A 27,750-nucleotide genomic window follows, 5' to 3' on the forward strand; every position below is an offset into this window, starting at 1 on the left:
TTTGTCACTTTTTGTAAGTTTTTGGTCAATTTTTTATCAAATTTTTGTCATATTTTTGTCAAATTTTTGTCATTTTTTTGGTCATTTTTTGTCACATTTTTGTCATTTTTTCGTAAATTTCTTGTCAATTTCTTGTCAATTTCTTGCGACATTTTTGACTCTTTTTCATCAATTTTTCGTCACTTTTTCGTCAATGTTTTCTCACTTTTTTGTCACATTTCCATCATTGTTTTCGTCTCAGTTTTGTTGCTATTTTCACAGCTTTTTTCCAGAAGCTTTTGAACTGGGGTAAAGCCAAACTGGAGAAAAAGGTGCTCGGTTCAGGTGGGACTTCAGGGGTTAAACTGTCAAAATATCCATAGTACATATCATTCACAAACAGCCCAGCTTCTGAACTTGTCTGAATGCTGATATTCAAAGTGATATCTGTCAGAAGTACTTTGAAACGCAGCTCTATTTTTGCCCATTTCGACTATTTATCACATCGTTACAAACCCCGCACTCCTCACGTGCTTCAAAGCCTCCAGGAAAAGTACTCGAGTCACCTCTGTGAAGCCAAAATTGCCACTATCCCCCCTCCCCGCTTCCTGACTTTCCGCTCTTTCAAACTTGATTTTCCTTTCAGCCCCGGTGAAACGGCATCTTATCCAGACAAGCGAGTATCAAACATCCCAGGCTTCGGTCTCCTCTCGCGCCGACTTCGACTGACGCGCATCTCAATTAAAACATCTCACGCGAAACAATTTCCAGAAGCGTGTTCGCGGGACGGGGGCCCTGCGCTTTAATTGGCACTTGTGCGGTGTGAAAATTGCCCGCCATTAGCATACGCGGCGGGGTCGGATCGCCGAGCGGAGCGCGGGAGACGAGATGAAAAGGGCAACGATGAGAAAATCACATCCTTTCAGTTTTGAAGGGGAAAAAAAAGGGGTGGGAGGGAACAGGTGGAGGAGCCGGTGCCGGTGCCGGGGCGGTGTTGTCGGGGCTTCTTGGCTGGCGTCGGGGGCCCTCGGCGTGGTAATGAATTGATAATAAGGGGAGCGGAGACGTGGACGGCCTGGGTCGGGCCCCACGCTGCGAGTGATCATTGATTTGTGCAGTAATGACTAACATATTCCCTTATTTTGTTTTAATCCTATATTCCTCAGTTACTGAAAAAGTGATATATATCGGTAACTCGTGAACAGTGACGTGACGTTAATGATCAAATCGACTCTTTGACGACCAAACCGGATCTTGTTTGAAGATTCAATTTAGATAGTTGACCTTTATTTGAGCCATTTTGACTTGTCAAGTCAAAAAATGTGCCAGTGGAAGAAGTATTTTTGCTTTTGAAACATATATTCTATATCAAGCACGAGTTTGATATAGAAGCTGCAGTTACACATAAGGCCTGAGATGGCAGTAGTGAGTATAAAATCAAGAACTTGCATCTAGCAACCTCTTAACCTCTTAACCTCTTAACCTCTTAACCTCTTAACCTCTTAACTCCCGCCTGAACCGAGAGGATCTTTTTCCTCACGTCATCAGATTTTTTTCCCATCATTTTTTTGTTGGGTATTACACTCATTTTTGTAACTTTATTTGTCATCTTTTTGTCATTTTTTGTCAAATTTTTGTCATTTTTTCGTCACATTTTTTCGTCACATTTTTGCAAGTTTTTTGTCCAATTTTTATCATATTTTTGTCATATTTTGAAACATTTTTGTCATTTTTTTCGGTCATTTTTTAATCAAATTTTTGTCATTTTTTCATCATTTTTTGTCAATTTCTTGACGTCGGGGGCCCTCCGCGTGGTAATGAATTGATAACAAGGGGAGCGGAGATGTGGACGGCCTGGGTCGGGCCCCACGCTGCGAGCGATCATTGATTCGTGCACTGTTGACTGGCTTTTATTACCCCGCGCCTCGGACAGGTGACCGAGCGTGGGGCCAGAATGGAGGAGCATGCAGAGGCGGGCAAACAGTCAATTACTTTCAGGGATAAAGAAAAATAAAGTGAAGAGGGGGAATAGTGTTGTCGAGGAGGAAGGGAGGGCGGCAATTTTGAGAAGACACTGGTGTTTGAAGTCAACAACAATAATCAAAAGGTGGGGAGAGTGGCCAAAATATTTACTCTGTTAGAGTTACTTAGAGATAATATTACACCACAGTAGTGTCCTAAATAACAACTTTTCGAATCACGCTACAAAGAGTGAATATCATGCATTGGCTTAAATGACTTAAATGTGTCCCTGATCTGATCAAGTACAGGTGAAACTCAGAAAAGTAGAATATTGTTCAAAAGTTCATTTAATTCTGTAATTCAACTTAAAATGTGAAACTAATGTATGATGCAAAGCGACACATGTCAAGCCTTTGTTATCATTTTGATGATTATGACTTACAGTCCATTTTTAATTTGGGCTTTTTACAAGCTGAGACATAATAATCAATTTGTTGATGACAAATAAAGGCTACATATCTCACTTTGTGTGTAATGAGTCTATCATATTAGTTTCACAGTTTAAGTTGAAAAACAGAAGTGAATGCACTTTTTAATCGATATTCTAGACTAGTTCTAAGTAGGGCTGGGTACCGAAAAAAAAAAATTGATACCGGTACTTTAACGATACTTAGTTTTCGGTACCGATACTTAATTATTTTTCATTTAGAACCAAAACAGATGAATAATGTTAATTTATTCTTTTCCTTCCATTTAATTTCTTTTACATTTGTAGTGAGTTGTTTGAGATTAAACTTCCTTTAACAACAGGCGGAAAAAAACTTTCCACATTTCTTATTTTTCCCCCCATTTTTAACAATTTAGAAGAAAAATGTCCCCCCTAAATACTTCTTCAAATTTTCCCCCAATTTTTTTTGTGTTTTTTTTTCTCCCAATTTTCCCCTTTTATCTTATTTTCCCCAAATTTACCCCCCAATTTTTTTTCTTAAATTTTTTCCCACGTTATTTCCCTTTTTGACAGCATAAAAACTTGAATATAAAGATTTCATATTTCTTTTCGGTACCTGCGTTCGATACTTTTATTTTTCCGATACTGGTCGTCCCTAAACCTTCATTTTCGATACCGTACTGGTATCGTTTAGCGGTACCCAGCCCTAGTTCTAAGGCAAATCATAAAAGTGCCAATGGGATAAGAGCAATTTGCTTAGAAAATTACCTGAAAAAAAGACAAAATATATTCAAACGAGTCAGAAACTTTCAGAACAAGTGAAATAATCTGGGCCCAACTAGATCTTAACAAGTCAAAACAAGTCGAATTTGGATTTTTTTTAAACTAATCTAGGCAATTACTATTTGCAGTGCACTTGTTGATAATACTTCTTGAGTACTATTTGAACGCAGAAGTATTTGTATCTTGTTGTAATAGCACAGACAAAACATAAAACAATGTGAAAAATCCGAATTTTTCCCCCAAAAGAATATGCCCTAAACAGACAGACTCCCTGTGAGCAGATTCCAGAACATGAAGTGAAGTTTAAAATAAGTGAGCACTTTCTAACGTCACATGAAGATTCTGTGACCAAACGAGTACGGCTACTTAAAGGGACTAGATGAGAGTTGGTCATTTTATACTCACTACTGCCACCTCAGGTCTTACACGTACTTGCAATCTCTATACTAAGCTCATGCATGACGGCACTTCGGACCCGAATTAACAGCTTTTTAAGTGCAGGTGAACAGGTCTGAGCTCATTCTACACACTAGGACATTGTTGGAACATGTGGGGGGAGGAAAATACTTACTTTTAACATTTTTAAAGCCCCTTTAAGTCGAAGTAAAAAGCATTTTGTGACAATAGTTCAAAAGGCTCTGTACCTAAGTCCATGTCCACGGCGCGGGGTCTCTGGGAGTAGGGCATGTTCTTGTAGACGGCGTCCAGGATCTTCTCCTTGACCTGCGTGATGGTGTCGCAGTTCAGCACTTTGACCGGGATCTCGGGGCTGTTCTCATTGTCCGGGTTCACGCAGTTCAGAATCTGTGAGGGCAAGAGGCAGAGACGCAAGGTTAGACTCAAGATGAGAAAAAATGAAATACTTCTCACCCTCTATGTAACACCCAAAATTGCTGATCTTTTTAAAATTCCTCAAATAAAGGAAGCATGTTGTCTTATGTCTTTCCATTTTGTTCCCATCTTTTGGAAGCCCTTCTTATGGGCTTCTTTCACATAACTTATAATCATTATTTTAAAGGGGGGGTATTCTGCTAAATGGACTTTTTCAAGCTATATATCATGTTATTCCGTCACTCCCTCATTAAAAACATGCCTGAAGTGTTGCCTTGGCACATTCACGTATTTCTGAGTAATCTGTAAAAACTCTGATGGCGGCCATTTTAGGCATAGGTTTGCCTGAGTCCTCCTAGGAACGCCCCCACCTCCTGGAGACGCCTCCGAGCTTTGGTCACCAGCCGAGTAACCGACCACTGCTCCTCAGCAGAACCCCCTCCCCACTGATGCCACAGACAGCGTGTGGAGGGGGCGTGTCTAAAGGCTCAGAGGTTCTTAAAGAGACAGAGGCCTATTTCAAGACATTCACTACAGCCATTTTGAGAGAGACATTTCATACACTGCAAAAAGTAATTAACTAGATCAGTATAAACATCTCAATTTGAGCACAATAATCCAAATTTTAGATGTTTTGACAAGTTAAGAAGTTCTTGGTCATTTGTCCTAGATTATTTCACTTGTTCTGAGATGTTTCTGACTCGTTTCGATACATTTCGTCCTTATTTCAGGTCATTTTCTTTGCCAATGGGGTAAGAAAATTGGTCTTATCTCATTGGCAATTTTACTTTCTTATTTCAAGCGAGATTTACCTTAGAACTGACTTAGAACTTAGTCTGAAATGTCCTCAAACAAGCAAAGTAAACTTGGTCCGATCAGAAAAAATGTCTAAATTTAAGCCAATGCTTGATATTCACTTTTTGCAGTGCAGTTATTTTAATTTACTGCATTTACAGACCAACAGAAGGTTTTGTAATCATTGTATTGTGATATAGACTGGTGCTATGGGACTGAAAAAAGCAGAACACCCCCTCTTTAACAAGCATAATGAGGACTTTTGACCATTCAAATATCAGAACAGTGGTGTTTTGAATTGTCTACCTGGCTGTCAAATCGTCTAGTAGCACATTTTTAGCAAAGTAGTGCTAATATGATTACACAGTTAAGCTATTGTGGGAGTTACTATTCAGAAAATCTTTCCACAATAGACGGTAAGCAGGATTAGCAGAGGTACCGCAGTCTTATTGTATGCTTCTAATGAAATCTTACTGTGTTACTCTGATGCTATCCTTTAATCGCTAATGTCAGAAGCTGCAATCGCGCACTAATCTCTTTGTCAGAATCAGAACTCGGGTCCAGTTTTTTCCTCTGCCCTCATTAAAGCCTCCTCGGCGCGTGGCAGGAGTTTGCAGAAACCATTTCCGCTCTCTCCGGCTCTCCCCAAATCTAATTTCACACCTTCGGCGGGACACCAATCTCCAGCTCTGTCGGGGCATTAGCGCGTAATGAGCCAGAGTCCCCAGCCAGGGCAATCAGAGCGGGCGTCATATCGCAGCGTTCAGTACAGTCCCGTGCTCGTCGCGCTCCCCTCGGCCCTCCCGCCTGATGTTGGACCAACAATGGGGACCGCGGGATCGTTAACTTAATTGTCTTCGAGCGAATGACGCCGCACGCCGCTTTGATATTTTTGGAAGTAGTTTACGAAAGCAAAGACGAGAGGGAAACGGCGCTCCGCAAAGGCATGCGGCGGAACGTGTCGTTTGCTCTTTGGACCCCCGCCTTCAGTGCAATCTGCAGATGTTATATAAAAATGTGTTTATATTGTCTTTATAAACTAAGCCTAGCTGAGAATGAAAATAAAGTCAATTGAAATGGGGACATTCGTTTTAACACTTACATTATCTGTTGTGAAATTGATGAAACTCCAGTCGACTACACTGCGTTCCAAATTATTATGCAAATTGTATTTTTGTGTCAAAAAGGTAAAAAAAAAAAAGAATAAATAATGAAACTCATGGATGGCGTCGTGTCTCGGGGCTCTATGAATCACTGACTTTAATCTCAGAGACCTGGGATGATTAGTTCTCAGGTTAAGCCCAGTTAAGGGAAAAACGACTGAAAAAGGGTGTTCCACTTTATTAAGCAGATCATCATTTTCAAGCAACTCATGATGTGGACCCCCTCCTTTCCTGACCTCAGCCCTGTTGAGAACCTTTGGAGCCTCAACAAAAAAAAAAAACTTTTATGAGGGTGGGAGGCAGTTTTCATCCAAACAGCAGCTCTGAGAGGATATTCTAACATGCTGCAAACAAATCCAAGCAGAAACTGTCCAAAAACTCACAAGTTTATTGGATTTAAGAATTTTGAAGCTGCTATCACACAAGGGCTCCTATGGTCAAATATAACTTGACCTGTTAATATTTTTTTGATTGAAATAGCTTCTGATTTCAGTAAATATGACCTCATAATGCTACAAATTCAACAAATGACCATTTTCAGTTAATCACAAGCTTTAAAATGTATTGAAACGATGAGTTGCAGAATAATTTGGAACAGTAGATTTTGAGGTTTTTACTGAAAAAAATACTGTTTTCACTGGGAGATTTTTTTTCCACCACATTTAAATGATCCTCGACCAGGTAAAGACTTGAAAAAATTATGCTGACTCTCATTTAAGTTGACAATTTAAGAAAATCTTAGAAAAATGTCATTTGCATAATAATTTGGAACGCAGTGTACAGGGACCGCTGTGAACCAACCTCTTCTACCGCAATATTCTTCAACAACATCGTAGCTACAATATCATACGGTGACAAATCCATCATTTAAATTCTAAATCTAAAGTTTGGTAACCTTAAAGGGATATTTCAGGATTTTTGACATAAGGCCCCATTTCCTAGTTATCCAGAGTGTTCTTTTTTAATTCATGGTCCTCATATTTGCAGAGTTTAGTGGTGCTAGGCTAGTGCTAAGCTCGTGCATGTCTATGGTAACTAGTAGCCTGCCTGTTTGTGTTGACTGAATAATTGTTTAAATATGACCATTTTGCATTTAAAAGAACTTATATTTGAGCAGCATCAGCTTCCTGGTTGTAGCTACGCAGCGGGGAGTGATCTGCTAGGTTACCGGATCTACAGTAGTTTGTTTACCTTACCTATTACTATTCACTTTCGTTTGGCGGACTACCCGATGATTTTGAAGAGGTTTTTAATGCAGGCTACTCGTTACCATAGACATGCGCTAGCCTGGCACTAGCCTAGCACTAGCCTAGCACCACTAAACTCTTATCAAAGGACTGCATGAATTAAAAAAATCTCCAGAAATATCAACAACACAACAAAGATCCATGTGAATAAATGTTAACTGGTGTGTTTGGTATGTGCTTCGTGAAGTGTCGGCGTACCAGAGTCTTGTACTCGATTTGCTGGCGGATGAGCTTGTCCTCGCTCAGGGAGTAGCGGGCCTCTCCGGTGATGGCGTCGATCGGCCCCTTCTCCATCTGCTGCTTGATGGCGCAGTACAGCATGAACAGGGGCTCTCCGGCGCAGTCCTGAGCGCACGGACAAAGGCATTCACCCAAGGAAACAAATCTAAAAGCTAAATGCTAATGGTGTTGTTATATTGCTTATACTGGGTCTCAAATGTAGCTGTTGCGTTGAACTTGCCTTGAGGAACTTGTGAAGGAGGAAGGCGAACCAGTTGGTGAGCATCTTCTCTGCAACCGACTCAGTCCTGCAACAACAGGCAGAAAAAAAACAGACGCTCAAAGTCTATTCTTGCTTTGGATCATGTTCATAATTGATCTCATTTCGCTTTAGGGGCTCCCCCCACGGAGTCCTCCCGCTCCGTGGCACCGTCTTCTTGTACCGCCTAAAAGTATGCGATCCCAGCAAAACGCGCAGGAGGACCACCATCTGCGTCCGTCTATCCGCCCGGGTGCGGCGGAGTGCGGCGGCCGGCCTATATGAGGGTGTTACATGGAGTGTTTGTGGCTTCACGAGTGGTTGGTCACAGCGGGACGTCAGCAGCTGTGACAGGCCTCAGCTGTTCGGGGAGATGAGCGTTGTCACAGCCAGGTAACGCCTGATCACCTCTCTTCCTGCTCGCTTTCCTCTCACTGCAAAAAGCGGATTCTAAGCAAGTAAAAAATGTCTTACTTTAAGAAGAACTTTTCTTTTTTTTTACCTAGAAAGTAATAATGTTTTGCCGAGCAAAGTTTTCTTGAGAAAAAAAATCTTTTTTTAGGAAATAAAATCTATTTCTTGTTCAGACATATTTGCTAAAAACATGTTAATTTTTCTTGTAACAAGAAAGAAAAACTTTTTGGATCTTCTTCAGTTTTTCTTATTTTAAGAAAAACTAAGATCAACAACTCTTAATGTAAGAACTGATTCTCACAGAGAGATAAAACATTCCATTCTTTAAAGTGGGCGGTGCGGTGGCTCAGTGGTTAGAGCTGATTCCCACCAGGACGGGGCCTTTCTGTGTGGAACATGTTCTCCTCGTGTCTGCATACGTTTCCCCTACCACTAAAAACATGTACAATAGGTGAATCCTCCAGCCAGGTGATTCTGGCTCCACCTCATGGAGACGGGTCTCCGGGCGCGGCAATACTTTCCTTAAATATTAGTATTTATTAAGAACATTTTGCTCAAAAACGTGTGTAATTTAGAACATTTTACTTAAATCAAGCAACATTTAAGTCAAATATCCCACAATTCTTCACAAAATAAGAATGTTTTCCTTAAATGATTCCATTTTCTGAGGACATTTTGCTTAATTCGAGCTATTTATTTGCTTAAATTTAGTGTTTCTTTCTTGTTTTATGATAAGAAAAATATTCTAGAAATAAGAATTCTTAGAAAAAAATGCTGACCCCACTGGCAGAATTTTTTGTAGTCGAGCAAAATCTGTTATGTTTTGTATATGTATGTTGTCAATGCATTTTCTGGAAAAAGACAGTTGATGGCAGTTTGCTTTATGGACAATCAAAATGGCTAAGGTTGAGGTTAGTAGACCCCACTGAGGTTGTTTTGAGCCCTGAGGAGACATTTGTCCTCAGCTTTTGACCCATCCTTCAACTCGCCTGGGGCCACCTGTCAGGAGCACGGCAACTACAGGAACCAATCTCTACACATTGAGCTTTATTCAGAACACGGTGCCTCACTTGGACAAAAAAACTCATTGAAACCACCAAAATAGTGTCAAACAATGTACATCAACGGAATAAAATAGCGAAAACTTTGACCCGAATTCAACTCGCATGAAGACGGTCCTCCTTTTTTTGCAGTGCACCTGCTCTTATCTCGCCTCGCAGTCAATCACGGGAGCGAGGCTGAAGGAGTCGATTGGCCGTGAAAACACACACAAGTGCAGCCTGACCTCCCTGGCTGTTTGCGGCGGCGGCGGCGAGCGCGCGGTGCTTTTATCACGCCAGATCTGACTACGGCCCGGGATCTTTAGAGCGGGTGCAGAGGAGCCGAGGACGTATGGAAGGAGTTTCACGTTCGGAACGAGGATAGGGAAAACAAACAGGGTTAGTGCTAGATCGTCTGCTCCGGAGGGACAGTCTGCTGTGAAAACGTGAGATATCATGACACAAATGAAGGTTAGGGCCGGGGAAATGGTTTAACCTCTTAACTCCCGCCTGAAGCGAGAGGATGTTTTTCCTCACGTCATCACATTTTTTTTTCCAACATTTTTTGTTGGGTGTTCAACTCCTTTTTGTCATTTTTTTTGTCACATTTTGTCACATTTTTTGTCATTTTTTCGTCCATTTTTTCGTCACATTTTTGTCACATTTTTATCACATTTTTGTCATTTTTTCGTCAATTTTGAATCAATTTTTTGTCACATTTTTGTCTTTTTTTTTTAAATCAATTTGTGTCATTTTTTTGTCTCATTTTTGACATTTTTTCATCAATTTTTTTGTCATTTTTTTGTCATTTATTTATCAATTTTTTGTCACATTTTTGTCTTTTTTTTTCATCAATTTTTTTGTCATTTTTTTGTCATTTATTTATCAATTTTTTGTCACATTTTTGTCTTTTTTTTTCATCAATTTTTTTGTCATTTTTTTGTCATTTATTTATCAATTTTTTGTGACATTTTTGTGACATTTTTGCCACTTTTTCATCCATTTTTCGTCACTTTTTTTGTCACATTTCCATCATTGTTTTCGTCTCAGTTTTGTTGTTATTTTCACAGCTTTTTTCCAGAAGCTTTTGGATTGGGGGTAAAGCCAAACTGGAGAAACTGTGCTCGGTTCAGGTGGGAGTTAAGGGGTTAACTTTAAGGATTAGGATTAGGATTATTTGTATTTTTAGACAAACCAACTCATAGATCTATACAAAATCACAGCAGACCGTCCCTCCGGAGCAGACGATCCAGCACTAACCAACAAACAGCCAGGTGGGAAGGACGACAGATGGAAAAGGAGTGCTTATGGAGCGCTTAAAGACGGCTACAGGCAAAACCCCTCGGTGCCGGGAGCGCGAAGCATAGTTGCATTTACAAATCTTCGTGAGTAAAATGAAATAAACGAAACTATTACTAAGATATATTTTCTTGAACACGTTCCTCTGATGATACAATCCCGGTAACTGTGGAGCTGAGACGGACGCCAGAGAGAATATTGAACAGTGGTGAAGAGCTAAGATTGATTGACATTTCAAGGGTGGTCTTTTTTTTCCCCATGGACACTTGAAATTGAGCGAACCCAACTGAATTTATGAACGAACTGTTAAATCAATCAGCAGAACGGCAGCACAAACGGAGAAACGGTGCTTTCGGGGCAACACGTCAATGGTGTGCAACCGCATCTCTAAGACTAGATCTCGGTCAGGGTGAATATGCAAGCTGGGTATCTCTTTGGTTATGTTTTGCACGTTCTAAGCTACAGGAGACGAGGAAGACCAAACACCACGAGGATGGATCCACTTCAATCTAGGAAGACTCCAGAAGAAAACCCCTTAATAGGCGGCTGCGTATATGGAAAAAACAAAACACCTAAGCCCCAAAAAAATTGCTACAAAAGGTTTTTCAATGGTTTTCTGTAGTATCAGGTGTGCTTATTAACATACTAAAAGTCAGACCAAAATCTGACCACTGGAAAGGTCTCATTTCCAAGATGGCGTCCAAGAGGGTGGCGAGATCCTCCTTTATTATTCATCCAAGTCACTTTGGTGTCTAGGAATCCAATGGGCTTGTTCAAGTTGTAGTCACATGATCACATAATTGTATAATAGAAATCGTGGACAAAGACTCTATATATTAACAATAGCGAGTTTGTCAAATGCTAATTGATAAAATGCTAAGATAACAGAGAGGCTAAAACCATGTCAGGGTGGTCGCTCGCCTCGCAGACTTTAGTGAATATCTCCGCGAGTAAATGTCGCAGAGACTTGCCTTGTATTGCGTTGGGAAGAAGAGGGGCGGGGCTTTAAAACGAGCCCATCCGTGCCCCGCTAAGCCTCTGGGGAGCGATGTAAGGTTGCATTGAAAATGTGTGCCGTTGCCGTGACAAACTCGCTAATGTTAATATATAGAGTATTTGTCCACGATTTCTATTATACAATTACGTGATCATGTGACTACAACTTGAACAAGCCCATTGGATTCCTAGACACCCAAAACATGGGGTTAGAACCAAAGTGACTTGTCTAGGATGAATAATGAAGGAGGATCTCGCCACCCTCTTGGACGCCATCTTGAAAATGAGACCTTTCCAGTGGTCAGATTTTGGTCGACTTTTAGTATGTTAATAAGCACACCTGACAACCATTGAAAAACCTTTTGTAGCTATTTTTTTGGGGGTCAAACCATATTTTCAGCCGGCTATAAACTTCCAAATTCCTTTTCCTGTCTGTGTACCCCATAAAACGATTACAAAGCAGACTCTTTGAATTCTTGTTACGCACCATATGACATGATATTCAATGCAGTTGCACCAAAGTGTATCGAGCTCACTGTCCCTGCTCCACAGAGTTCATTTTTGCTTTGCCGGATTGACTGTCACCGCGCCGAGAACGATCCCTCCTCGGCCTCTTTTGCTGATTTTTTAACAGCAACATGTTATACAAAATGACCCTCTTAACGCGGCGGGAAATGACTGTGATTATTTGGCTGGATGCGATGGGAAAGCTTAGCGGGAATCAAAAGGGGTCAGGTATTAAAGACAAGCTAGAAGGCGGCGGGGAAGATGATTACACCTATTCGAGCGCTGAGTGGACGTAGTAGGGGAGATTATGACGATTATGGGGATAATTGTGCCACGTCCGCTTCCATGGCGAGGGGAGGAAGACGTCCCTGGAGGATGGTTAGAGCCAAAGGAGTTGACAAAAGGCTGTTTTAGTCAGTGAGACGAGTCAATGACAGACTGTCTCATTAGGGAGTGGCATGTGAAGGCTCTTTGCATCCAGCCGATAGACGAAAGTGGACAAAAAGCGATTGGTTTAAGTGGCCGGGTTCCCATTTTATACATTTCCATCACACCCTCTTCCTGGAGTGTGAATTTCATAAAGCAGATGTTATAATTTGAGATTGTGTATGGATTTCAACGCAGCTTGGGTTGTGAGTTCACCGGTTGTCTTTTTGTTCTTTTTTATTAACCTTATACTGGAAGTCATATTCCCTTGAATTCACCTGAATTAGCAAAAAAGCCATTTTTCACCAAAGGTCTGCCCAACAAATTCTTCTAGACCATCCCAGGTGTAAGCGGAAGAGCAGAGGGGACCGAGCCTTCACTGTAGCCGGCCCTAAATTGTGGAAATCTCTCCCTTTACATATTAGAACTGTAACATCTTTGGAGAGTTTCAAGCGCTCGCTGAAGACCAGGGGTGGACTGGCCATGTGTCCTGTATTCTGGAAGAGCACAGAAAGGCCACCGGTCTGGCCTCTCACTTTACCTTACCCTTACCCCCCGGGCGAGACTGAGCGTTACCCAAATCTAAAAGATTAACCTCTTAACTCCCACCTGAACCGAGAGGATGTTTTTCCTCACGTCATCAGATTTTTTTCCATCATTTTTTTGTTGGATGTTCAACTCATTTTTGTAACTCATTTTTTTTTGTCATTTTTTGTCACTTTTTTGTCATTTTTTTGTCTAATTTTTGTCATTTTTTTGTCATTTTTGTGACATTTTTGACATTTTTTTTTGTCATTTTTTCCATTTTTTTCCATTTTTTGGTCACATTTTTATCAAATTTTTGTCACACTTTTCACAGCTTTTTCACAGAAGCTTTTGGATTGGGGTAAAGCCAAACTGGAGAAAATGTGCTCGGTTCAGGTGGGAGTTAAGGGGTTAAAAGAAAAGCATCCAAAAACAAAAATGTGCTGGAAAAGCAACAAAAAAGTGACAAAAACACAACAAAATGCAATGAAAAAAGCGATGAAAAAACAACAATAACATGAAAAAAAACCCAGAAAAACAAGAGACGAAAACACAACAAAAAAGTGACAAAAAAGTGACGAAAAACAGGCCAAAAAGCCACAAAAAAGTAATGAAAAAGCAACAAAAACATGACAAAAATGCAGCGACAACGTGACAAAAAGTTACCATCACTTTTCTAGATTTGAGCTTCCAAATGAGACATTACAGTGTTGCTCTCCAGTCAAGAAACCTTTTGGATTTGGGCAAAGCCGAACTGGAGAAAATGCCCTCGGTTAAGGCGGGGGGTCAGAGGTTCACATATGTATTTGTGGAAGTGTCACATTCACTCTAATTTGGGCCAGACTGACCAGAGTCCAGGGCTGTTTTCCAGTCCCAGTTCCAGCCCCTGCTGAAGACTCACTTTTTTGCACTGGCCTTCGGCACGAGCTGAGCTGAGCATTTTTCTCATGTTGATTTTTATTATTCTATTTGTATTAAATGTTGATTGTTTTATTTTATGAATCTGTACAGCGCTTTGGGGCAGGGGCTGCTGTTTGTAAATGTGCTCTATAAATAAATTTGACCTTGACCTTGACCAAAACTCCCCAGACAAATGTTACATAGTCACCCTTAAATAATTGAACGAGCTTATTAACTAATCACCCGCCATGTTAACCAATGTATTTATTTTTGCCAACGCAGTCGCCTGGGATATGTGTTAGACCAGGGGTGCGCAAACTTTTTGTCTCCGAGGGCCAAAATGAAAAAGTGCCTGTGGGTCGCGGGCCAAACACGGCGATGTCAAGCGTGAAACATAACTACAAATAATAAAAGTTACTTTATTTTCTTTTTTGGTTTACCTTTGCATTTATTTCAATCTATGCAATTAACCTTTTTCCTCACGTCATCAGATTTTTTTTTCCCATCATTTTTTTGTTGGGTATTCAACTCATTTTTGTAACTTTTATGTCATTATTTTGTCATTTTTTGTCACATTTTTGGCATTTTTTCCTCATTTTTTTTCCATCAATTTTTTGTCACTTTTTTGTCACATTTCCATCATTGTTTTCGTCTCAGTTTTGTTGCTATTTTCACAGCTTTTTTCCAGAAGCTTTTGGATTGGGGTAAAGCCAAACTGGAGAAAATGTGCTCAGTTCAGGTGGGAGTTAAGGGGTTAAACATGCTACAAAAGCCTAGTTTTAGTAGAACAAAATCAATTATTGTAGCAATATAGAGCAAAATGGAAATAACACCTACAGTGACTTTAGCTCATTCATTTCTTTAAGTCAAAGAAAATGCCACATTACATCATTTTGGAAGTGTCCGTTCAGCATAAATTCTTTTATAAGTCATAGATGTCAACGATTTTTGCAAAGAAAAAGTTGGAAAAATGGGAAAGTTGATGCTACGACGCTCTGTGATTGATAAACACCAAAACACCAGAACAGTGTTTCCTTAACTTTGCGAAAGGAGTGAAACAGCGCCCCCAATTTGACGCTGGTGGACAAAAAGTGTACTGCATCCAAATTTACCATTGAGAATGAGAGTTATTAACCAGATGCGGGCCCCACTTTGGGCACCCCTGTGTTAGACGGTATTGCCTGGTTCTTAATCAACACAAGCTAAATTAAAGACTACATAATTAGCTGACAGTACATGTCTCTTCCTGCTTCCAATATTTTACCTTCAACGCTTGCCTTCCCTTGTAAATAAAGCAGGCTGCCGTGTTATTCGCTCTGCCTTCAACAAGCTGCCGGCCACCATATTGGCAGCTTTCAGAGAAATCAAAGACTGATGACAGAATATTTGAAGCCAGACACGCCAGCGGGAGATGTAGACGTGTCCCCGGCTCATCATCTACATGTAGGGAGAGCGAACAGAGCAGCAGAAAAGTGGGAGACTTGAATGTAATGCAAATATTCAAAACTAACCCACAGGCCACAAAAACACACACGCACTGTGGGGGTACATGGGGGAAGTTGTGCGGAGACAGCGACACAGACACAGTTTTGTTGGGCGGCCTTTAGTTTTGCTTGCTTTTTTTTTAATGGGGTTCAGATCTGGACTCTGCGGTGGCCGATCCAAGTGTGACAATGACGTCTCCCTGAAGCATTTTTTATTTTTCATTTCAGCAATTTCAGTCTGGTGAATCCCTGATTGTCACAAAGATCGTCATCTTGGAATATGCCCATGCCATCCTATCCATACTATCCCCTGTCCATTCCATACACACTGCAAAAAGTATTTAACTAGATCAGAATAAACATCTCAATTTGAGCATAATAATCCAATTTTTGGTTGTTTTGACTGGTTAAGTTGTTCTTGGGCATTTTTCCTAGATTATTTCACTTGTTCTGAGTTGTTTCTGACTCGTTTCAATACATTTCGTCCTTATTTCAGGTCATTTTCTTTGCCAATGGGGAAAGAAAATTGGTCTTGTCTCATTGGCAATTTTACTTTCTTATTTCAAGCGAGATTTACCCTAGAACTGGTCTGAAATGTCCTCAAACAAGCAAAGTAAACTTGGTACAATCAGGAAAAGTGTCTAAATGAGTGAAAACCGCTCAAAACAAGATACATTTCCTCAATTCAAGTCATTTAAGCCAATGCTTGATATTCACTTTTTGCAGTGCAGGGAAGTTAGTCTGGTAAAAGAGCATAGATATAATAATTAGAGATAAATTAATACCTATTCAGCCCATTCATAGAAAAGATCCCGAGTCCTGTGTGAACCTTAATGGCCGTTATGTCTCCTCCTTCGTAGCCTGTTCCTTAAAAGGGCAAAAAGGCGGGAAGCCCTGTGCTCGTGGGGCGGGCGGAGCCTCCACAGAGCTCCAGAGCTTGATTGACAGGCTCTGGAGCCAGTCACTGCACTGAAAATGCTTCCAATTATCTGGCTGATAAACAAAAAGACAGCGCGGTTAAAAACATTCCACCTGCCCCAGTGTGGTCACATGGGTCATGGCATTTTTTAGAAAAAGAAAAACTCTTTGGAGCCAGGCTTTTAAGCTGTTCTTGGTCGGTCGGAAGTTTCATTAGAATCAGCGCTTCCAAGTGTCTTTTGGAGTCGCCCCTGGCCACAAGGGGGTGGTGTTAAGGCAATGTCAGCCAGTGTTAATTTCGTCGACTAAAATATTTAGTCTTAATTTTAGTCAAAGTGATATTTTTGACGACTAAAATTGGACTAAAACTAAATTAAAAGTTTCTCATGAGACTAAAACTATGACTAAACTGTCCAGATATTTTAGTCGACTAAAATAAGACTAAATAAAAATGAAAAGGAGAGACTAAAATCATCCAAACTTGTATTGAGCGTCTGAAAGAGCCTCAGATCATGTAAATTCTCTGCCAAAGGATCAGCTCTGAGCTTTGTTCATGAGGAGCAGCTCCATGAAGCAGAGGAACAACATTAAATATGATTATAATCAATATTATCAATGCAAAGTCCACTAAATTAGTCTTAAATTCAGTCGACTAAATTGACGTGAAATTTTAGTCGACTAAAACTAGACTAAAATTGAAGATTTTTTTTGACTAAAACTAGACTAAAATTGAATTACATTTTCGTCAAAAGACTAAAACTAAATTAAAATATGTTGTCAAAATTAACACTGATGTCAGCTCCCCGCCATAAGGACCATAGAGAAGCACGTTCCTCGCCCATTGTAACAGAGCAATTGAAGCAGTATGAACGGGCGGGCCTAAAGCTCACAGATCATCAGTGAAATAAACCAATCAGCAATGAGCGAGTGACAACAGCTGTAGTTCATTTCAGAAAATATGAACTGAATATAAACTGATGCAAAATCCTCGACTCCTTCATCCATGATTAGTTTTGGCTAATAACTTCTGGTGTTGATAGAACTACACCATGTCCATTGACCACGTATCCAGGAGGTATAATGAGGAGGATCCAAAAGATGTAGTTATGGATGTTGTGAAAAGCGGACTTGATGTTAGCTGGTATGAAGGAAAAGGATGCGGCAAGGAAAAGAAAAAGTCTGGTAATTTGGCGCCACCAACAGGGGACGATTCTTAAAGGAATAGGCCACCGTTTTTCCATACTGAGATATGTTCTTACCTTAGCTTTGACGAGTTCTTTAGGACCTGTCTGATCTTCCCCCGTGCCTTCAGTCACGTAAACACAGCGCAGACGGCGTTAGCATTTAGCCTCTCCCTCTCTCCTCTATAGCTCCAAAACAGGACAATATAGAAGCTACCAAGCTCTTCCACGTATATAAGTAGTATAATTACACAAAATTAAACAATGTGGATTTTCTAAGCTGATAAAAGGTGGAACTATATTGTAAGGCGTAATAATACCAGGAGTAGTTCGAAATCCGCGCAGTAATCTTCACTTTACTGTGCGGATGCCAAACTGGTGAAGATCAGACAGGTCCTAAAGAACTCGTCAAAGCTCAGGTAAGAACATATCTCAGTATGGAAAAACGGTGGCCTATTCCTTTAACACAATCAAGCTCTTGGACAATAACACCTTTATAATGGTAGTTCTTTTTTAAGTGCTGTTTTAGTGAAATCGCTCCTTTTTTCCACTGGCACTTAAGTGTGTTGAAAGTTAATGGAAGCTACTAGGCGTTTTATTAAGCCCCACAAAGTCCCTAAGAAGGAAGTCAAACAAAGCTTTTTTTGTGTGTGTGTGTGTGAATGGATACACTTTGTATCTCTCTTGTTTCCCCCGTTCTTCCGATTAATTGAGTTTTACTAATGGACATCAAGATTTCATTAGCGCGCGTAGTGTTTAAGCTAAGCCATGCATCCTCCCTTTTCTGAGGCCGTCAAACGCCAGAGAGGGCTGGGGGTTCGGTTAATTGGGGAGGGGGGGGGGTGGCTAGATTAGCAGCCGGTGGAATGCGTCCTATCGAAACCAATGCCAAACACAATGCCGCCCCCGTTAATAATGTTGCAGTCGGTCTTGCATGGGCGGAAATCTCATTACGGAAAAAACGCTGAGGAGAAAAGAGACTGATGCGAGATTGAAAAGTCTCAAGGTTGTAGGAGTAATGTTGTGTAATTCCATTAAAAGAACATTACAGGGAGGGGGGAGGCGGAAGAACAGAAGTCTGCGTGTGTTGTGTGGGCAGTTGTTAAAGCCACTCGGTGGAACGTTCCAGGTCTTGCGTTGCCTTTTCAACAAAAAATGGGTCTATTACGGCGACGAGGCTGACCAGACAAACAGAGATGGACCTAGGGCTGCTCGATTATTGAAAAAATAATAATCACGATTATTTTTGTCATAATTGAAATCACGATTATTCAAACGATTATTTGTTGCCTTTAAAAAAAAAATCCAGCAAAAAAGTGACAAAAATCCATTAAAAAAAAGACAAAAATCCAGCAAAAAAAGACAAAAATCCAGTAAAAAAGTGACAAAAATCCAGCAAAAAAAGTGACAAAAATCCATTAAAAAAAAGACAAAAATCCAGCAAAAAAATTACAAAAATCCAGCAAAAAAACACAAAAATCCAGTGGGAAAAAAGACAAAAATCCATTAAAAAAAATGACAAAAATCCAGCAAAAAAAGACAAAAATCCAGCAAAAAAAGACAAAAATCCAGCAAAAAAAGACAAAAATCCAGCAAAAAAGTGACAAAAATCCATCAAAAAAGACAAAAATCCAGCAGGAAAAAAGACAAAAATCCATCAAAAAAAGACAAAAATCCAAAAATTTAAAATTTGAGGAAAAAAAATAAAAAAAATAAAAATAAAATTAAAAAACAAAAATAATAATAATTGAAAAAAAAAATTATAATCGATTTTTTGCGATTATGCTAATTTTGTAATCGTTTACTGTTGTAATCGAAATCGTAATCGAACTTCGATTAATTGCACAGCCCTTAGATGGACCATTGAACAAAGTGCGGCATTTGAGTGAGAAGTTGTTTAGGTAGTGAGGACAAACACATCTTAATTTAAACATCAGTTCAGTGTGGGGGAGAAGTCTGAGCCGAGGCTTTCTTTACAGTCCAACCGGGTGTTTTTTTTTTCAGCATTTACTGGAGTTTAAGAGCTTTAGAATGACCTCCATTAGTACTTTGGTAACTTGCTGTTCCTTGGTTTCCTGAGCCAAGTCCACTTTTAAATATAATATATATATATATATAAATAATGTGGCTATCAGCACAGGCCTTGGAGAGAAAACTTATACATTTGCACTTATAGAGGAGAGGGCAAATGTAGTTTTTTTTAATGATGAGCAAATGAACAATATTTACATAGTGTATAATACTGATGTGCGAATATACTACATAGAACGTCAACATTTGTGGATTAAACTTTTAGAAAATGTTAAAGTGGTACTCGGGGTCATCTACAATGTTAGACTTTATTCATTTTAATTAGAGACAATCTAAAGCCCTACTTAAAGAAGAACTAAGTAACTTGTTTAAGTAAATCCTTTTCGTAGTCCCTCTGGGGGTAATCAGTGTTAATTTTGACAACATATATTATTTTAGTTTTAGTCTTTTGACTAAAATGGAATTTAATTTTAGTCGAGATTTAGTCTAATTTTTTTTTTCAATTTTAGTCTAGTTTTAGTCGACTAAAATTGCATCTCAATTTAGTCGACTAAATTTAAGACTAATTTAGTGGACTTTGCATTGATAATCTTCATTATAATCATATTTAATGTTGGTCCTCTGCTTCATGGAGCTGCTCCACATGAACAAAGCTCAGAGCTGATCCTTTGGCAGAGAATTTAAATGATCTGAGGCTCTTTCAGACGCTCAATACAAGTTTGGATGATTTTAGTCTCTCCTTTTCATTTTTATTTAGTCTTATTTTAGTCGACTAAAATATCTGGACATTTTACTCATAGTTTTAGTCTCATTAAAAACTTTTAATTTAGTTTTAGTCCAATTTTAGTCGTCAATGATATCACTTTGACTAAAATTAAGACTAAATATTTTAGTCGACGAAATTAATACTGGGGTAATACAAGTTAATGGGATGATTGGGGGGTCTTTCATCTCCCCCTGGTGTCTCTGGCCAGAAAACCAGGAACCAACTTTCCTGCCTCCGGCTCAGAGGCCCCAATACACACACATGGAATCACGAAGAAGAAGCTAACAGGCTAACGGGCAAAGCTAACTGCGGGCTAGCGCCACTTAAACAGTATTTACAGCCAAGTCACGGATAATTAGTAGAGTAAAAAAACGCAACATGCCACAACACCTGCAGTGGTGCTTATGGCCTCTAGGGACATGAGTTACTTAGTTCTGCTTTAACTTTTTTTTTACTACAAACAACAAAAGAGGAAGAAATCAGGTATAGTGGCTTTAATGCACGCTTTAGTATTAATTCAGATGCTGCTGTAGATGCCCAAAAGACCAGCCACATTCATCCACATGATGTTCGACCCCCCATCTTTTGACTTGGAAAAAAGAAAGAAACGCAGCAAACCTTCTGCCCCTTTTCAACCACATTGAGAACGAGAGTACATTTAGTCAATGGCCATACGGGGAAAGGACACTGTAAGATGAAAAGCGCCTCTATGGAATGTGGCATATTGCATAAGAAGGTGTCGTTTTGAAGTAAATGAAGCATGGCCCGCACCATTTCACAGATTTACAACACGCAAACCGGCCCCTGGCGCTCCAACACAGCGCCGTTACACGGGGCCAACGGCGCTCCTCTCTCCATTCTCATTAGCCGTCTTTGCTACGTTCTCCGATAATTGACATCGGCTTGTTTTCCGTCCTGCAAATTCAGCCCAAAGGCTTTCCTACTATCCGTGCCACTGACGACCGCCGCAGAAACGGAGCCTAAATGGAAATATTTGCATGCGCGCGTATAAATGAGCGCGTGTAAACAAATGAGGTGCTACAAAGTCCATTCATCAGTATAGAAGAAACGGCTAATGGGATGTTTCGATCAGGCTTTAACCCTCATTAATAAGGCATAAATAATACATGGGTAATTAGGAATATAGGGGGATGCGGGAGGCGGCGGGAGCAGTGGTTTGAACGCCGGCCACAGATAGACTCTACACAGAGAATGGCTAATGCACTGCCCACTTCACATCGCGCGCTCCTCCGGGGGAAAGTGCTCACATTCCATTAAATTTGATGGATTAAAATGTTTATTTGCTTAACTGTACTGGCATTGTTAAAAGACTCCGTGCTCCTGCATATTTTAAAACCGCCTCTCAAGTTTCCCCTAATCATCTTTTCTGTTTGTTCTGTTTCTTTGGCACGCTCTTTGTGCAGGATAACAGAGTGCATTGAGGATTTTTTTCTAAAGATAGGGGTTCTCGACATCATTTTTACTAAAGCAGAGGAATAAAAATGTATTTAGTCTTCATCACAAGTAAGTAAGTAAGTTATACAACGAAATTGTGCTTTTGGAGGCGGGGAAAGCTGCCGTCCGTGCTCCTCTGAAACCTGTGCACCGCCTTCTGGGTTTGTCCCTGTTTCAGAGCGTGGTGTCCCGCACTAGTCAGCTCCTCCACCTCCTCCTTATTCTTCCTCCTACGCAGCTCCCTCCTATCTGCTGCCGCTGGGGGGGGGCTTTGGTGCCTCTTCTGTGTTTCAGAGACATTTGTATGTCTCAAATGTCTTGAGCTCATAAGTTTGTTTATTTGTTTATATGCAGCATAAGGTCAGCACACACTACACGACTTTTCTAGTCTTAAACGATTTCATATAGAATGGGGGGTCCACACTACACGACTGGATTCAGGTCGATTTCCGAATGTCTGGGGGTTCACACTTAACGACTGAGAATCGTAAGAGCGACTCACGATTCTGACAAACAGCTGATGTTTTATAACACAGCGCATCTGTCGTCTCTACGGCTTCCAAAACTGACCCCAAATCCGCAAAGACAGGCCTGTGTTTGTGAGCGCGGGATAACGTGTGTGTCCCGATTGGTCAACGGTGTCAACAATGTCACAACACCGCAGCGCTAGCTTACTGCTACTACGAAGCTTCAACTGGGCTATAGTTCTGTCACATGGAGATAAAAGTTGGCGACAGGAAGAAGCGGGACGTGTTTCAGTGGATTTAATAAGAAAAGGAGACGGACCTCAGCCTCGAGATGGAGGAGAAAGCGGGGAGGCTAGCCGCCGTTAGCGGAGAGGCTAGCCGCCGTTAGCAGCGAGCTGAAGCTAAACAGTTCGTCTCCAAACTCAGTAAGAGCCGCTAAACTCTGTTCGTGGTTGAAATGCAGCTGGAAAAGGTGGCTGTCGTGAACTTTTGGTGATATAAAGTTGTGCTGTTTCGTGTGTGGGGCTGTGGCCATGAAATGAGTCGTTTGTGCCGCTGGTTTAACAGAGAAGTGAAAAAAGGAGGCGCGGCGGTGTTTTTCTGTCTTTATATCACTCTGTCATTCACATTTGTGTCGGTAAAATCACCCACGTTTCTCCCGTGCGTCCAAAATCAAACATGTTTGATTTCCTACGACTGAAGTATAGTCGCGTCTTTGTGCCCCCCACACTACACGACCCCCCCACTCTACACGACCCCCCCACACTACACGACCCCCCACACTACACGCCCCGACTCTGTGTGACCGCCTTCCACTAGACGCGACTCGATTAGACTCGGCACGACTGAGAATTAGAGCAAAATCGGGCATAAAAGTCGTGTAGTGTGAGCCGACCTATAGCCTAAACCAGTAGTTCTAAAACCGTGCACACCTATAGCACCCCCTCATAAAATGTTTAACTTTCCAATCAGGATTAAAGCAGGTCCAGCAAGAATCTGAAATAGACCTTAATTAAAGCAATTTCCGCTAAACTGAACTCTGAGTACCACATGAAGAAGCGTTATGACATCGCTATGACAACCACCACCAATTCATTTAGCATGTAGTGGCACCATAGAAATAAGATAAATGTATTTAGCTATCTGAGCCTGTTCCTACAAACGCACCTTTTGTTGCTGAAATCCAGGACCCGATATAAATGGAGCCGTCTATCCCCATACAAATGAATAGAGAAGCACTACACTTAAGGATGGTGAGAGATGTTTTGGCCGTTTCATGGCATTTATATCATTTCTGTGGTTTCTTTACCATCAACATCTAACAAGATGATGTTCAGTGGATTGGATGTGTATTTGGCCCCACAAAAGCAAAAACCTCACTGCATTTGATTTAGCATTGGGCTCAGAGGACACTTTAAGACACTGATTTGTATTTGAGGTCAAATCTCCAAGGTCTATACATTCATTGATTTCACATGATTCACATGATTTCTAGCAAGGCTTTGACATCACCTTTATGTGGTTGATGGGTTGGCAACAGCTGGAAACATCTGGATTGTTCATACTTTGCAATGTTTGATGGCTAATGCTGACGGCAAGAGCGAAAATGCAGTGAGCAGGCTAACGGACTCTGAAAAGTTGCCCAGACTAGCTCGATCGAACCAGTGTTAATTTTGACAACATATTTTAATTTAGTTTTAGTCTTTGGACTAAAATGGAATTTAATTTTAGTCTAGTTTTAGTCGACTAAAATTGCACGTAAATTTAGTCGACTAAACTTAAGACTAATTTAGTCGACTTTGCATTGATAATCTTCATTATAATCATGTTTAATCTTGTTCCTCTGCTTCATGGAGCTGCTCCTCATGAACAAAGCTCAGAGCTGATCCTTTGGCAGAGAATTTACATGATCTGAGGCTCTTTCAGACGCTCAATAGAAGTTTGGATGATTTTAGTCTCTCCTTTCATTTTTATTAAAGTCTTATTTTAGTCGACTAAAATATCTGGACATTTTAGTCACAGTTTTAGTCTCATGAGAAACTTTTAATTTAGTTTTAGTCCAATTTTAGTCGTCAAAAATATCACTTTGACTAAAATTAAGACTAAATATTTTAGTCGACGAAATTAACACTGGATCGAACGCCTTTAGTCCTTTCGATTTCTATGAGTGGTACTATAGTGTAGTGAACTTTTGAACAACTGTCCACATTTATGACACTTTGCCCTAAAATGCAACATAAATGGCAGTTTAATAATATATCTATCTATTACTGTGCTTTTGGTGGCCTGCATTTAAAGGAGAGTTACAGTGTGCACTTTGAAGCCACTGTAATATAAATAAATGACAGAAATATGGCACTTCCTTGACTCTGGGGTCCAGATGATGTGATCTCCTTCATGTGGACATGAGGCCAGGCCCTGTGCACGCAGTAATTATTCATACAGCCGACATGTGACTACAGCTTTTACTACCGCTGCTGCTTCGGCCCTGAAACCACTCACTGAGAAACGGGCTGCTTTAACTGCGGCTCTGCGTCCACACGAGAGCAAACAGCGCTGTCTCATGGATCATCTCCCATGTTCTTTATAAATTTGTTTCAATTATAAAACGATGGGACATTTATCTCGGTAAGATTCCACTGCAGGACCGAAGATCAGGTCCTGTGGTGTTTTTAATAAAGCGGGATAATGAAAGCCGGGAGGTGACAGGGGCCACTGCTGAGACGATTATACAAATTCTGGCTATTTTAACCTTGACTCAAGGACAGCTTTCCGATCCTCTGTGTAAGTGGTTCTCAACTGGCCGGTTTCAACCCAACAATGCAAGACCTTTTGAGTGAGTCGTGGTCATCGTGGGTCTTTGGCAAGAATGTTGTCCGTAAATTGTTTGGACAGTTAGTCATCATAAATTGATAAAAAGTATGTATATAATTATATTTAAGCTGCATCTTGTCATGACCCCTGCTCTAGAGCGGAAGCAGGATTGTATTTCAGTGTCAAAAAAGGTAAATGACATCAATCTCAGACGCCTGGGATGGTTAGTTGTCAGGTTAAGCCCAGTTAAAGGAATAGGCCACGGTTTTTACATACTGAGATATGTTCTTACCAGGAGTAGTTCGAAATCCGCGCAGTAATCTTCACTTTACTGCGCAGTAATCTTCACTTTACTGCGCGGATGCCAAACTACTCCTGGTATTATTACGCCTTACAATATAGTTCCCCCTTTTATCCGCTTAGAAAATCCACATAGTTTAATTGTGTGTAATTATACTTTGTAGTGTAACACTTCACGTAACCATATTTAAATAGGGAAAACGTGGAAGAGCTTGGTAGCTTCTATCTTGACCTGTTTTGGAGCTATAGAGGAGAGAGGGAGAGGCTAAATGCTAACGCCGTCTGCGCTGTGTTTACGTGACTGAAGGCACGGGGGAAGATCAGACAGGTCCTAAAGAACTCGTCAAAGCTCAGGTAAGAACATATCTCAGTATGGAAAAACGGTGGCCTATTCGTTTAAGGGAAAAACTAATGAAAAAGGACGTTTCACATTATGAAGCAGATCATAATTTTCAAGCAATATGGGAAAGAAAAGGGATCTCTCTGCTGATGCAAAGCGTGAAATAATTGAATTCCTTGGTCTAGGTATGAAAACCTTCGATATTTCATGAAAGATTAATCATCATACGAATGAGAGATTTGTGGCTGATTCAGGGCACACACAGGTTTGTGCAGATAAAGGCACAATGAGGACGGTTTCTGCCAGACAAACACATCAGATTAAGAGAACAGCTGCTACAATACTCAATAAAGTACCATCTCTTATCTTATCTCTTACAAACTCCCCTAAACTGTTCATTGATTGCTCATGAACAGAAGGGCTCAGAAATACATGACAAGACTCATTCACTGAGACTCTACAGCAGTTCACTGATGTATACAATTATATTCGGGCTCTGTAGCTGAAGCACGATTTTGGGAGCAAAACGGTGGAACACAAACCAACTACTTCCTAAAGTCGAGGAAGCAGCTGACGTAGAAGAGGAGCGTTTTAAACTTTTAGCATTTAGACCACACTCCCGCACACACAAAACAATGTTCAGTGAGAGGAAAAGCCGGTCTGAATGTTTTATGGGATGCACATTGCACAGGTCTGGAGAATAACCGAGAATGACACTGGCTTAGAGAGGGAGGGAGAAAAACACACAGCGCGAGATAGTCCTGCAGAATTATTTAAAGTCTCCATGTTCTGCTTTACGTGAGGTGTGTGGCGTTTGGCGCACACGCTGTCACTGCGGGTCGGAAGTTTACTTTGCAAGTTTGACACGAGGATGCATGGGTACGTGAAGCTTATTTACGCCTCGGAATATGTGCGGTTCTTCCAATCCTCCTCGCTCTCTTTGACAATTTCTTACTGCTAGGGATCTAAGTCTGTCTCGGTTTCAATGGTTGCTTCCGAAACGGTCAGATTGCTAAGAGCTCTTACGCCAAACCGGATGTGCGTCAGCGTCCGCCATGGCAAGTTGCCTCCGAATTGGTAAGTCAGTTAGGAAGGAGTTAGGAAAAGGAGCCTTGATGCTAACTATCATGGCCACTTTAGCATAGGGACCTCTGATGCTAACTATCATGGCCACTTTAGCATAGGGACCTCTGATGCTAACTATCATAGCCACTTTAGCATAGGGACCTCTGATGCTAACTATCATGGCCACTTTAGCATAGGGACCTCTGATGCTAACTATCATAGCCACTTTAGCATAGGGACCTCTGATGCTAACTATCATAGCCACTTTAGCATAGGGACCTCTGATGCTAACTATCATAGCCACTTTAGCATAGGGACCTCTGATGCTAACTATCATGGCCACTTTAGCATAGGGACCTCTGATGCTAACTATCATGGCCACTTTAGCATAGGGACCTCTGATGCTAACTATCATAGCCACTTTAGCATAGGGACCTCTGATGCTAACTATCATGGCCACTTTAGCATAGGGACCTCTGATGCTAACTATCATGGCCACTTTAGCATAGGGACCTCTGATGCTAACTAACCAGTGATTAGGAGCTATGTGCCATCCCACAAGCCACTGCGCCAAATCCCCCCACCCCCCCCGAGTGATTCATGCGCAACCACTGTTGATTGACAGGAGCACATTTAATAATAAAAAATAATCAAAAATTAAGATTCTGCACAAGCCAAACTTTATAAAAGTGATAAATCCATGTTGTCGTCCCCACAGCTCAGTCACATGTCAGTGTTAAAGAGGAAACTCAGGAAACGGATTAAATGCTTTTGTTTTCATTTAGTAGAAACTTAAGCCACATGGATCATTTGCATAATGTAGCTTTATGAAACAGCTGTTGAAATAAAATAAGACTAAAGGGAAATGTTTGGATCATTTGGATTTATTTTTCTCCTTAATTGTCTTTGTTTGGACACTATGTTGTTGTTGGACACTAGGGGGCGACATGCACTTTTGTTTGGCCTGCACTCCACCAATAACTTTAAAGAAGAAGAAAAGCAGCTGTTGGTGATGTCACTTCCCTTTCCCCTGTTTAAGGACGGACGGATTGTTCAAATGCTGCTGAAGGTCTAGTTCACTAACTGCACAGATCTAACAGTCGACCCATGAAAGGTTAAGGAGTTAGTTGCTAGTG

General features: G+C 40.7%; 1 protein-coding gene across 2 annotated transcripts in view; it reads right to left on the bottom strand.

Annotated features, from left to right (window-relative positions):
• Positions 1–27,750, bottom strand: part of plxna2 (plexin A2) — a 519,114-nt gene that overhangs the window by 55,470 nt on the left and 435,894 nt on the right. For both annotated transcript variants that reach the window (XM_079558784.1, XM_079558785.1), the window contains exons 23-25: positions 7,669–7,735; positions 7,407–7,553; positions 3,817–3,976 (exon numbers count right to left, since the gene is read on the bottom strand). In XM_079558784.1, coding sequence (XP_079414910.1) covers positions 3,817–3,976; positions 7,407–7,553; positions 7,669–7,735 — 374 coding nt within the window. The remainder of the gene's footprint in view (positions 1–3,816; positions 3,977–7,406; positions 7,554–7,668; positions 7,736–27,750) is intronic.

Source organism: Gobius niger (genome assembly GCF_951799975.1).
Source record: "Gobius niger genome assembly, chromosome: 6".
In the NCBI taxonomy this organism is placed as follows: Eukaryota; Metazoa; Chordata; class Actinopteri; order Gobiiformes; family Gobiidae; genus Gobius; species Gobius niger.